Genomic DNA, 14,587 nt, shown 5'->3' on the forward strand with positions numbered 1-14,587 from the left:
ATGCAACCACTCTGTACTGATAAATTGTGAGTGGATTCACTGCCCAAAGACAGAAAATGATAGAATGACAGGGTTATTCTATCAAATATACATACTACAAAGTGAAGCAAATGCAAGTAATTCACAGGAGATTACATCTGCCTCACCATTAGAGAAATACCTGAGTAGAATATGGCTCAATTTACTTCTTCAAACAAAAAATGTCAAACTCTCTTGAAGAAAGAAGACGGCATCTTCTGGTAACACAACTACAGGATTTGGAACGGCAAACAACAGCAACACAGAGCTCACCTGCCCTGACTTCCCTGGAAAGGCATTCTATAGGAACCTGAAGTATTTTATGGCTATCCAGGTCAGCTTTTCGTTTCTGTTAACATCAGTAAAGACTCTGCTCTGATTGACATCCACTAAAGCTCTATAGAATCTTTCAAATTATTATGTAAAAAACACAATACAGATGGGTAACTAGTAGTCAAAAATTTTCAAAAATATTTATTTATAAATAAATTATAAATTATTTTCTTGCAAATAGTTTTTACTTAACCTAGTATTCGTAACATAATACAATGTATTATGTCCTTAACAAAAACTTTAATAGACAAGATTGGAGGGATAGAAATAAATCTACCTTTCACTGTATTTTACAGTAAGGGCATTTTTTCAACTAGCATAATAAAACTTATAAGATTGGAATGATATTATTTATGTCTATAACAAGTACAAGAGAACAATTCACCTACAAAACAACAACTCGGAGGGACAAACCCTGGATGTAAGTGTAACTCATTCCTTTTCTATATTCACCATTTGACTTTCCTGCTCAATAAACAGTTCCAGTAAGGATATTAATAAGGATTGTATCACTTATTACCACTATGCCCCCACTATGAACCACTCCTTCAATATAGGCCATACACAGCTACTGTGATAACAGAATTCTTCTCACACCTAACCTGAATCAGATTCAATCCAGTGACATGGAAGTGAAAGGTGCCAGCCTCACTTATTCAAGCCTTCAGTTCTGTTAAAAATAATTTGAAAAAATAAATTCTGGGCCATTTTGTAATGCTATGTTGATTCTTACTTTAAAGAAAGTTTGCACCTAGGGCTGTTGATTATTTTCTTAAGCTTGCTAATTTCATCACATTTCTGAATATCTATGAACTAAATTTCTTTCACCTCGCTAATGAGATGTGCTAGTGGAGTTTCACAGCAGGGGAAAGATCAATGTGTCACTGGGAAGAGGTCAGCACAAGAAATATTTTTCCTCAGCAAAAAAAGAATAAGGAATTCCCTTCTATATGATTTCTTCCTACCGGGTGGCAAACATTTTGAACTATTGTTGAGAGCTATAAATGCATTCAGACACTTTTGGGGGGCACCTCTATGCTCACTACCAGCCATAACAAATACTGGACAAAACCTCCATTATATCAGACTGCGTGAGGTTGGCAAATAGTTTTGTTTTTCACTTTCAAATTATGTCCTTCACATGGACTTTGTCAACACTAAGCTATCAAATAAGAATCCTACATGCATATACTTTTACATCATGGATTAGGGATTTCTGGGGAGGACTGCAGAACACAGAGCATTAGCAGAATGTAGCACAGCAGTTAATAAGGACAACAAGGACTGTGTCCTGCCTTGTTTTCATGGGTGAAAGACACTTCATAACTGAGTGCCAGAATACCACAGTTGGCACAAACACTGGAGATATCCCACAACAGGTTACCTCCAAAGAAGTAAAGTTATTGGTAGCGATTTTTGCATTCATGAACAGGCCCTTCCATACTGTCTTGACCTGGGCATTGTGGACAGCGATCTGCAATAGTACCTGTAATGCTATAATAAAAAAAATTAAAATTCTGTCAAGAAATTTCACATCTTCATGTTCTGCAGCACAACAGGTTGTTGCTATCCCAGCTTTTCCACTGGAGAAGATCAGGACTATTCAGACCAGTAAGCACATCTGTTTCAGTATGCAGCTGCTATGTTTTCAATTGCAGTGTAATGAGATTCCTAAAATGTTTGGTACAGGATGCGCTTCTGATCTTCAGTGTCATTATACAAGTCTGCTATGCTGCTCCCAGCTTAAAGATGTTAAGAACAGCTGTGCTGCTGAAAACCTCGTTGAAAAGCTATTGGTGTTACTGTTGCACGAAAAAGGCACCAAGCAGTGAATATTCTGACTTCTCTAATGTCTATCTTTGTGTTCGCACATTTTTTAACACAAAAATATTGATACAAAAATTAATTCTATATCCTCCTCCTTCTTTTAGGACTACAGGGTGTTGAGTAAAACATCTGAGTTTCTAGTTATGGGGAAACTGTCAGGTAAAAGGAATTCTTCAAATTACACTGACAAATAACAAGATTCACCTGAAAGATGAAGTCACAGAATTCAAAGCAGACACAAGCTTAAAGAAAGGGAGTGTTTGACCCAAAACAAGCTGTCAATGTAAATATTCCAATCTTTCTTGAGGTATTCAGTTCAAAACAGATTTCTTTCTAAAATAAACTATGTAAAAAAAAAAAAAAAAGGCACAAACCTATTCAAACACAGCTTTGTACTGGATGAAACAATGATTGACTGCAATGATGAGACTCTATAATTTGGTTATTTTATTTACGGTTTTACAGAGTAAGAGTAGTGTCAAATTCTCAAAATATACTAAAATAATCACTGAAATGATAGTAAAATCAGATTTGCTTAGAAAGCCATTTAGGTAGCTCAGACATAGGTTTCTAACTTTATTCCCAAGCTAATTTTAAAAATGCAGGCCATAGCTGTGTTATATCAGTACATACATGTAAGGGCTAAGGCCTAAGTGTTTGAGTGATTCATGGAAAATAACATCAGAAAAATTCTTGAAGCATGAAAAACACCTTTGTATTGTGTTTGTTCAGACAGATCATAAGTAAAGAGTATTATTTTTATCTTGCACTAGAAAAACATTCTAGGGTTGGAAATTAGCATGGAATACGCCCAAAGGTAATTTTTGGAAAAGTAAGTGGAAGTCTGCAAAGAAGTAGTTTGATTAGTAGCTGGATTAGTAACATTTAAAGTTACTCTTCAATCTGGTAAATGCTGATATTGGAAGTGATCACACTTTTGTAAACTAATGACATGCTATCAGAAGAAAGCTTGCTGCATTCTCTAATTTTTATTAATGTGTTAGAACAAATAAGTGTTTTAATACCTCTTCATTTCCTGCCTCACAGTAGCACATATTTAATCTGTGGAATTATTTGTAGTTATCAGTATTTTACAGGCTAATTTAGCATTGACATTTTTTAAAATTCTGGAATACACTATCTTCTACAGAAAATGTAAGGAAAACTTCGTAAGAAGATCTACCAATTCAAAAATGGTGACTTCTCTCTGCTTTTTGATCTAATCCAAAACCCTGAAATTTCATGCTTCTCTAGTGCAGTCTCATATGTACCTCCATCCTTACATGCAATGTAAAATAACACATTTTTGTCTACTTCTCAAACTGCCTAAAGCAGTTAAGTACAGGAAAAGTAAAGAAGCTAAACCTTGCAACGCGTAGCTTGTGTGAATTTCATGTATCATCCCCCACTGTAAGGGCAGCACAACATATGTGAATTTTCCAGAAAAAATGAATGCCCAGATACCTTATGGAGTTTGGACTGCATTTCCTATACATAAGCATATCATTAATCAATCAGCGCAAGACAGTACAATGAAGGCCCAGTCAAATTAAACCAAGTAAGGAAAAACCATACTCTTCTCAGTTCCTTTCTCTGTTCTGGAACAGTCTCAATGTTAATTTTAAGTGGGAAGGAAGAATATGAATAAATGAAGAATATGAAGAATACTTTTTTGCATACATACAAATAGCAGTACACTGTCTGAAATGAGACAGGAAGTCCAATTTTGTCATGGAATGCTGGACAATTTATAATAATTTTGATCTATCTCAGTAATATCCAGGCTTCTTTTGGGGTTGTTTGTTTTTGTGCTGCTTTGTTGTGTTATTTTTTCAACATAGTAGATAGAAGTTTTAGGGAGCTGAAGATTAACAGAAAAGTATCTACTCAGTAAACAGTCAGTAGGCTTCACCTTTTTAAAAGTCTTTTTAACTTGATAAGCTGCTTCTACTTAACAGCTTATGAACACACCTCATTATTTCACAGATCTGAAATAACATATCCAAGACCTTAAGAAAAAGACCATCACCTTATTCATCTGCAAAATCTTATCTTTGTTGTCAGATAAATGACTTCCATACTTCTTGCTTCTGGAAGAGATTTTCCTCTTGATTGTTGTTTTGTTTTCTTTTTTCCACCCCATCCTGGAAGTTTATCATTCTGACCCTAACCATTTACAGTTAGATTAATCTTTTACTTCCTCTCCCCTTACACCCCAACAAATAAATGGAACAGAAAATGAGGTCATTCATCACAGTGAAATAAAATCAGAAAGTTGATTGAAGAAATGAAACTCATTTTCTTAGTAAACGTACAGTATTCTTACCTCATATGGCCTTAAGTACTATGAAGATTCTAAAGATGTATAAATCTCTTATTTTATTATTACTTTTTTTAATATCTGGAGAAGAGATAATGCCAGGGCAGGGCTGATTTGCAGGGAAGAAAAACAATAAAAAAACCAGGATTGTACTCAGGCTTGCTCTGTCTGAATATAATAGATTGTTCTATCATTTCTTTTACAATTTCCCATTTAGTTGCCCTATGTATTTTATGGCAACATTTGCAAGGAAACCATGGGCTTTTCTTTGAGTATAGGAAAACTGAAGAATGACTACATAAAACAGTTTTGGACAGAGGATTTTTTTCCATCTATGTATTAGAGTTGTGAAAAGAGCAATTCATGCAGTTATTAATGAGCTTTGGCGTTTGTTCTTTGTCAGCCTTTGAAGAAAAAACATGCATGTTTTCATTATTTTAGAGGTAATCTCTTCCCACAGTTTTCCAGTCCCACAGAGCATTTCAAAAACTTGTACAGCTAATGGTGACAGTGTGACAGAGAAAAGGAGTTCAGAAAAGAGCCACTAATACTGAAAGGTGTATTACAAAAAGCAGTGGCTTGTTCTATTAAGATAAATAACTTGGTCCCAATTTCACAACACAATGCATGTGAATGTACTAAATTAGAGAGCAACCAGGCAGTTAAACAGACAAACTTAATGAGATTGTTGAAAAGAGATACCTTTTTTTAAAAAAAAAAAATTAGACTCTATTGAGTTAACAAAGTTAGTCCCAAGATTTTTTTTTTTAATACGAAAGTGTAAAGCTTTTGGATTCTTACCCTTTCAGAGATTGGATATTAATTTCAAAGACAAAACCTCTGTAAGCTTTGCAAAACAAAGGTATTAATAGTTATTCATTGCCAAGTTGCAGCATTTACTTTCCCTTTTCTATTGACCCACTATTTTACTGAAAGTTATACATCTTTAACAAAGTTATTTTCAAGTAATTTCCCTCCAGAAGATACTATGCATTGACTTACATTTACACCCTGCAGCTACTGGGCCTTTCATCCCTCTCATCCCTTTCTGATCAACCAGCTGCCTATTTCCAAGCAGAATGTACCAAATCCAATACAGATTTGCTGTAGTTTCGCTTCTTCTATGGGTTAGCACAAAAGTATACCACGAACTAGAGATTCTGCACCCTTATACAGTGAGATCTCACATTAGACACAAACTGCTGTCATCTTCAGTTTTGTTCCAGTAAAAACTGGACTGAATAAACTTTCTGTTCTCTTCCACTCAAATATTTATTTTGTTTAGGGTGGGGAGGAAAGAGGAATTGAAATTTGTAAATTATCTCCATGAGTTTCAGGGATGGTCTTATTGGCAGCCATGGGTGTGGGTGCAGAGGGGGACTCACTCTCCAGTCACTGCAAGGCCACATCCCCTTTTGTGACCCTTTTGTGTGGTCTGACAAGCACAGCCCCCTGCACACTTGTATAGGAGGCTCCTGTCCCTGATGAGAACCACAGGGGTGACCCTCATAACCTCTGGATCCACAGCTAAAGAAATCACAAACTAAACCACCTTCTTTGAAGCTACCTGCCTCTGCCTGCTGGCAGCACTGGCTCAATCATCACCCCCTCCCCGCAGCAGCTCTCCGGCACGGCCGGGGCCTTCCTGCTGGGCTACCCGGCCGGGATCGGGATGCAGCTGCCCTTACCTGGAGCGAACACCATGGTGCCGCCCGGGCGGCACGGCTCAGCACCTCGGAGAGTTCCTGGTCCTGCGGGGATCAGCACCTCGGACAGCTCCCACCCCGCGGGGATCAGCACCTCGGACAGCGCCCACCCCGCGGGGCTCAGCCCCTCGGACAGCTCCCGCCCCGCAGGGATCCACACACACGCACACAGAGTCTCTCTCTCTCTCTCTCTCTCTCTACCAGGGAACCACCAATGCCATAACTCCTTGCCCTGCAGTGGCAGCAGGGGGAAGGGCAAAAAGGAGAAAGGCAACAGCGATCTGCCCAGCAGGGAGACTGGTTAATTGCTCCTAATTATCTCTAGACAACAGTCCCGCTGCCTGACATTTTGGGGTGCACTGGTTTCACCGCAAGCTGACAGCCCTGGTAATAGGGTCCAGTGACACCGTACTTTGTCACAGTATTTTTGCCCTGCAGTGGCAGCAGGGGGAAGGGCAAAAAGGAGAAAGGCAACAGCGATCTGCCCAGCAGGGAGACTGGTTAATTGCTCCTAATTATCTCTAGACAACAGTCCCGCTGCCTGACATTTTGGGGTGCACTGGTTTCACCGCAAGCTGACAGCCCTGGTAATAGGGTCCAGTGACACCGTACTTTGTCACAGTATTTTCACTTCCAAAAGCTCAAATGCTGAGGAATTTATACTCTGATTTCACAGGCCCATTAACCCAGCTGTACCCAGCACTTTAAGAGGCAACCTGAATGTTTCGGCACACAAAAGATGACATCAAGGCAAAACAGTAAAGAAAATAATGAATACTAATAAAATAAAGACAGTGAAGGCCAACAGTGGAAGACTACTTAAAATTTCCTACCATCTTTTATGTTTCAGATTTAATTTACTTTTGTTTGTAGAACCGATACTCAGATTTCCTCTGGGCACTGAACTTCTACAGCAGAAGTGAGAAACACACAGCCAGATGGGACAAGATTTACAAAAACTAACTCTCCTCTTTAAGCCGAACTTGCAAGAGGGATTTTGAAAAACATTATCAGTGCAAGTTATAGAAAATACATTTTTTAAAAAATTGTATAAATGTTTGCAATATGCAATACATTTTCCAGGCACATTTTCATAACCTAGGATATTCTCACAAGCTTATTTCATTTTTTCATAATCAAGCATTTCCCAAACAGAGAATTCTGCAATTAACCTGGGATGCTTGAATTCTCAAAATAAGGCCTTATTCTTAAAATACAGGTACAGAAAAGCACTGACCTCCTTAAATAATATTGCTTATATACTTCAGCAAGAACTCAAGAGGGGCATCACTGTCAAAGTCAAACTAATCATCTGGTGGCAGTTTTTTTCTTTTTTTTAATAGTGTGTAACATCATTTCTCCTTGGGAATGCCTTCTAGATTTCTCTTCACTTACCGTTTCTACTATCCAGTTTCTGGATATTCCTTTTATTCCCCTTAGCAATTTCAGCTTCTTTATTGCCATTTGTTTCCCTCTTCTATCTCACATTTCAGGGATTCAGTTTCATTTCTCTCACATGGCAACTGAATTAACCAACATAACTCTGGTTGCTCAGGAATGGTGTTCCTTTTAAGAATGTGACTTCAAAAATCTCTATTCTAACCTTTCCTCACCTATCATTATTCTCCTTCACCTTAGTATGGGAACTAACAGGGTACCTAAGAACTCAATTAGAAGCATTTCTAGTAAAAGTATCCCACATAAAATGCAGAAAAGAATGCAGTCAGCAATATTGAGCATTCTTACAAGAAACGTGGAAGATACCCCATAATCTTTAGAAAATCAGGACTGATCCATAATTTGGAAAGACTGTAAGAAAACCTACATTGGTATTTTTATGATATATGTGTTATGTGGCCCTTAGTGCTTGATTGGTATGTTTGATGGAGAGTTATCCACCATGAAAACAGGTATTAAAGCACTTCTCAAATAATAAAAAAAATCTATTGGATGTATTTCTATTACATACATCCTCAAAAAAATTATATGGATGTTTCTAACGGATTGTGTTTTGAGATGGTGGAGCAGCTTGTTAAAAGATTTTCAAAATAATAAATATGATTCAGTGATATGAAAGTCTGTAAGTAACCTGTAAAATTCTAAGTGGGTATAAGCAACTTGGTAACAGAACCTACACCATTTTGGTGAAAGAATACAGTTCATTAACAATAATGTTAATGAACATCTTTCTTTAACTGCTATCTGTATTTAATCTGATAAATAACTCAAACCAGTCACATTTTATTCTAGAGCTTTCAGTTTTCTTGCTCAAATTAAAAGCTAACAGCAAGTAATGTTTTCTGCTAGAAGAAAAAATGTTATCAAAAAGCTTTCTGAGCTTCTTTTTGTCATAAAATTCAAAAATTAATTTTGGATTGGGTCACAATTTCAAATGCATCCAAAAAACCACTGAAATAACTGCACAGGACAGAGGTCTATAGTGAACTGTCACCCACCCCCAAAAAGTGCAGTTAATGCAGTACAACCCCAAAACAAAGAATGCATTACTCTTTTTTTTTTCATTTAACTTCAGATAAGTGGAAAACAACACTAGCTATGCCCACTTATACAAAAAACATCCCTTGAGAATGAAGCACACTGGTAAAAAGGAGGTTATAGCATTAAAATACAATAAAGATATTCTATCAACTTGTATGAAATAGGAAGCACGAAAACATTTACAAAAACATCTGTATATATATTTTTATCAGTAATGATACAGTCTCTGCCTTGTGTATCATTTAAATTCTTAATGCTTAAGTGAGGAATTACTGACTTCCACATGACATCAGGGGACGTAAAAATTCTTTGTTTTGTATCTTCAAAGACCTTTTAGAAGAAGTCTTGACTTACCTATAAAGTACTTTGTTAAAAACTTTAACACATTTTTAACAGATAGCTAACATTTTTAGACACTTACAAAAATCATGTTGACTGATGTCACTTTAAATCATCCATGCTATTCGTAATTCTCTGGGTTTAGATCTGAAGTAAGCCCTTTATTCTAATGGAGCTGAGAACAATTATTTGGTCACATAGGTTCAGAAGCCTTGTAAATATGTATTCAGGAAGGAGTCCCTTCCACCTGATGATGTGCAAGGTTTCAATATTTTGTTAACAAGAACGTACAGCTAACATTTTACAGGTAACATTTTAAACTCTCTTCTGAAAGAATCATTCAGAACTAATCACCTAAATATAAATGAACACATTTTATAATAAAATTAATATAAAGATATAATCAAGATTTCATACATTTTACATCAAATGCTAGTATCATATTTTGTAAAATGGTGGGGGTTTTTTCCCAACTTTGAGAACTAATTATCTCTGAGCCTTTTTTCTTTATTTCTTCCCACACTTACACATTAATAATCAAATCTAGCTTTTTGGGAGGGAAAATTAATATGATTAGGAAACTGCTTGAACTATTTGATGTCTTTTGCTAAATTGGCTATGATCATAATGGTCTCAAAAAGTGATTACAGTCACTGTAATTTTATGGTTAAGCTTAACATTAGAAGTCTTTACTAGCCAAGATGGAATATATTACATCTGAAACTGCAGGGAAGCTGTTTAGAGGAAACTATGACTGAGTGTCAGCAAGAAATACCTAAACGTTAGATGAATATTTGAAATGTCAAATTGCAATCTGTACAGAAGGGATCATAATAGTCAGGATCCTAGATTTAGAAATCTAACATTTAATACCTCTCTGATTAATATATCTCTAACAGACAGATGGAGAGAAAAAACAGAGAGGGTAGAAAAGAAAAATAAAAATGGACACAAGTGCCATTCTCCTGGAAAAAAAAAAAATTAAATGAAAAGCCAGTTACCTTTCCATGAGTGCTTCAAAAGAATAGTAGTGCACAGATTTCTGGAAGCCAAAGACAAGACACCTTGAAAGCCAGAAGCAAGAACATGCAATATTTCCCAAGACAGGAAAAAGCGAATACCATTAAAGATAAGTGTGGCCACTAGTATTTTAATTCATTGGTCTACTCATTTTTCTTAATTAATCTGATAAACTACATAGTAGTCCAGGGGAGAGATTTACAAATATGAATAAATTTTAAACAGAGTCTAGGAGAAATAGCTGTACCGTTTTGGGGTGGTTTTTTGTTTGTTGGGGTTCTTTATCACAAAGATGCATCCACCCCAGGACTTCTCACAGCCTGTAAAGATAGCCCAAAAGAGCTACTTCCATCTATGAAATATTTCTAGCTGATTATATCACCACCCTCACAACATCTGAATGCCTTGCACCCACTACTGATTATCTTCCAACAGTCTCATAAAAAGTAAATTGCTATCTTTCTGTTATAGATAGGAGTCAAAATTAGAGAAGCTGAACCCAAAACAAAAGCCAATCAACAAGACCTAGATAAATTCAGGAGGTTTAAATAAAAGATCCAATGACTCACCTAAAACATTACTACATATACAACTGTGCAGTGGAGCCCAAGTAATCACTGCTCCTACCTGCCACACCTCTGCCGGTTGTCAGTCCCTTCACCAAGACAGGTGAATGAGTCACCGTCCAAAACTTAGAGTCTTTCCATCACACAGGAATTCTTTTATACAGCAAGGAATTCAGTCCAGTCAAGTCCTTGGCTAATGACTCTGGATCTAGCCAAGACACTGTGGAACAGAGGCAGAGGTTTTAAAGAACCTCACACATGACCACTGTCTCCTGACAAGGACCAGGCCATACCATTCTGTACCATACTGAAAATGCATAGGATGGGTTGGGAGTCTCCTTCAAGTGAAATTCTCATCTTCAAACCTTTTCTGTTCCTATCAGCACAACATTCGTTACACTAAAAATGAATATTTTTTAATGTCTTTCTCTTTTCTATAAAAACTGTTTTAAGACTCTGATCATGCCACAGCTTATTGGTGTGTGTAACTTGACACACAAATTATAAAATCAGGCATTTGCTCAAGTTTTCAAGGATCTTAAAAGGAAAGAAGCATTTATGACCTGTGGCAGAACAGCGAGCCAATGAGCTAAGGAGAAGAAAAGTCAGCTTTAGAATGAATGAAGATATTTCCAAATTTGCAAAAAAATACTATTAGAGTCCTCAATCAATCAGTTATACATTTTTATAGAAGTAAACCTAAATATTAAACCACATGCTTAATTTAACACTCAAAGAAAAGAAAAAAGGCTCATAAAATGTAAATACCAAAGTCATAATTTGATTGTGCTACTAAATAGCTTAGATTGTTCAAGAACTGAGAATGGGAAATTACACTGAATTACAGCAATATGAAATACAAATGGTAAATACACAATGCAGCGTTCTAACTTGTCCTATAAAGTAAAAAGAATGGGGATTTCATCATGCATGGCTAAAAATGAAACATGGAGAAATAAGATAGAGATATGAATTTTAAATTAAGTTTGAAAACATCAATTTTGATACAAAAGAAAGGATTTAAAACCGTAGAGTTTAAAAACTTTAAATTAGGTTAGCAAGATTCTCAGATCATAATCATGTCGATCTGGAAAGTATCTAGAATAGGACAATCCTACACCAGTAGAATTTATGACTTCAAATCAGAACTCCTGTCTGACTCCATTTAATCTGTCCTTGAAACAATGGGAGATCTACAAGAAAGTCACATAACTGGATAAAAGTTAATTATTGAAGTGGAAAATGAAACCTACACTTCATATTAAAAACATTGACTAACATTCTTAAAATGGGTAATTGTTCACTTCAATTAAAAAAATTTGTGTCTAACATACCTCTGTTTACGATGGTAGCAATCACATTTTAAAGCAAGAATTTCTCATGTATTTCAGGCTTAGGTTTTTTGTGCAGCCTGAATTGCAAAACTATAGCATAAGCAAACCTGTCAGGCTCTTCATAAACTGTAAGTTTTAATTGTTACTATATGTAGAGTTATAGATAACTGTTGGTCTACTAACCAAGCCCAGTTATGTTCTGACCTTTAACTCCTCTGAAATACAAAAGGGTAGAGCTGCTCCTTCCTACTTTCCAAATGGACAGTTGAATTTTTTCCCTTATTTGATCTAAGATAAAGAAATCCAGAAACACAAATAGAATACACATATACACATGTTTTTAAAAACCAACTCTTTCCAATACAAGCAGTCAAAGAGATCTTACTGCTTTTCAGGGGTATAAGTTTTCTTGTACAGTGCTGAGAAGTTAAAGATTGAAACCTTACACCACCATTAAAAAGTTTATGTTTCCAAATCCTGGCTTAAGTTCTATTTTATAATTTAAGAGCAAGAATATAGTGACCGTGGTTGTTATAACTCTTACTGGAGAATTTGGATGAATTAGTAACATTTCAAAATCAGTAATAGCTGTAATATAAAAACACACACCATGTAAAAAGAAAACATTCAAATGCTGTTACTTCAAATGGGAAAAAAAATTCTTGTTAAAAACATAGAAAACCATGAGAAATATCAGAGAACAAACCTCATTTCTAGGGAACAACTTTACACTGAAAGAAGGCAACTCTTAACAAGGAATGCCTTCTGAAGCCTCAGCTACACAACTCAAGAATTACATTTAAAACTCATTAATGTCAAGTATCAAGTGGAAATGTAAGAAAACCTACAATTTTTATATTCAGGCCTTTATAGGGATTCATATTTATACATGGAAATAAGTCAAAATCACTCATTTGAAAACTTTAGGTTTTCCACAGAACCCTAAACTTAAAAGGCAGAAAAATAAATTATGATAAAACCAGTCTAGCTGACATCACCTAATGAAATACAGAATCTATCCCTAAACTTTGGAGTTAAATTATTTGCATTGACTAAGAAGAGTGATTTGTTTTTCACCCAGAAAACAATCTAAAACAGATCTAAAACAGATCTAAAATAGATGCAAATAACTATGAAGTGAATATTGTTTACTTCTAATACTTGTAAAAATTAACTTGTTGAAAAAATTTATTTTTTTATCCCTTTGGGATTCCAGTTTTGTCCTTCAATGAATTAAACACCTATTGTCTTTTATTAAGGACTCTTTTCTCCTTAACTTGAGCAATTTGCCACCATTCAAGGCTGTGTAGAACTGTTGGATAAGAGGCAAACAGGATCAGATTAATTTAAACAATAAAAAAAAGAGGAAAAGAAAGCCCCCACCACTTCAACCATCAGATTTCCATTCTCCTGAAAAAGCAGAAATGACACACACAGATCACTCTCTTCACAATCCCACAAGTCTACCAGCAGTGGATGTTGCAAAAATGATGTCTGATGATGTCTGATCCCTTCTGTTGCCTGGCTGCTTCTCACAAACACTGTGCAACCTGTGCTGTGCTTCATCCCCTTGTATTTAATGCAGTGCCAACGTTGGGCAAGTCCTGCTCCATTCCTTCTCCTAACTCCAGCAATGTGCTCTTGCCACTTACTTTGGATCAAACTTAATGAATTGGTTTGACAAGTTAGGTCAATTTAAAACCAACTCACTTAAGCGCTGAATTGCTTTCTTACGTAAGATCACTGCACTGGCTTATTCTAAAGCCACAAAAACCCACTAAATCTGAGGCAAACAAGATGGAGGAAACAGGTGCAAAAGGTAACAGCAAGAAAGGAAAGGAGAAAATGAGATTACCTCTTTTAGCAACAATTTGCCATTTCACTATGGCAGTCACAGCGCAAAGCTGCTGTCTCAGGAGGCAGCTCCACAATGCCTTAAGCTGCTCTATATTGAGGCTGCTCTTCCACTGACCCTAGTGGAAGCTCCACCAGTGGAGTTAGTGGAGCTCCACTATATTCCATTCTCATGTCTGAGCAATTTGCAATGCCATTACAGTGCTTTGTTCCTGTAAGCATTGCTTGCGGTACCCTCTGCCCTGAAAGAAAAAGGATTTTTATTAGTGAAGAATGAAAACTTAGATGCAGGGAAGCTTGGTCTTTAGAATATTTTAAAAGACAAAAATACTCTAAGTTGCTTGCATATACAGATTACTTAAATGTATAAATAGGCCATTGGGAGGAGGTCAGAAAACTGCAAGTGTAAGCACTGTAAGGTTTGGGTGGTTTTGGTGATTGTTTTTAACAGAATGGGTTTACATCAGAAAACACATTTTTCTAAACATAAGAAAAACGTCCATGCTTTGGTGGAAAAAGCCAAAAAGAGCTCTCATGTTTTAGTGATTTCATAAAGATGATCTATATTCAATGCACCATATCTATTAATTTATTCTACTTCTGAATGAAAATACAACTTTAAATCTATTCATTGCCTAATATATAGCACATTGTTACTGTCTTTTATACTTCTTTAAAATGGCTCAGTATTATCAAAAAGAAAATACATTTGGAATTTCGATTAAGTAAGAATTGGAATTTCTTGTTAGTACCACTCAGTTTACAAACTCT

General features: G+C 36.0%; 1 protein-coding gene across 1 annotated transcript in view; it reads right to left on the reverse strand.

The window, feature by feature from the left end:
* Positions 1-14,587, reverse strand: part of AKAIN1 (A kinase (PRKA) anchor inhibitor 1) — a 25,679-nt gene that overhangs the window by 10,979 nt on the left and 113 nt on the right. Inside the window, exon 2 of the mRNA XM_017738234.1 lies at positions 6,187-6,501. Within this exon, the coding sequence (XP_017593723.1) occupies positions 6,187-6,501 (315 nt within the window). The remainder of the gene's footprint in view (positions 1-6,186; positions 6,502-14,587) is intronic.

The sequence above is a fragment of the Corvus brachyrhynchos genome, unplaced genomic scaffold (genome assembly GCF_000691975.1).
Source record: "Corvus brachyrhynchos isolate BGI_N302 unplaced genomic scaffold, ASM69197v1 scaffold106, whole genome shotgun sequence".
NCBI lineage: Eukaryota > Metazoa > Chordata > Aves > Passeriformes > Corvidae > Corvus > Corvus brachyrhynchos.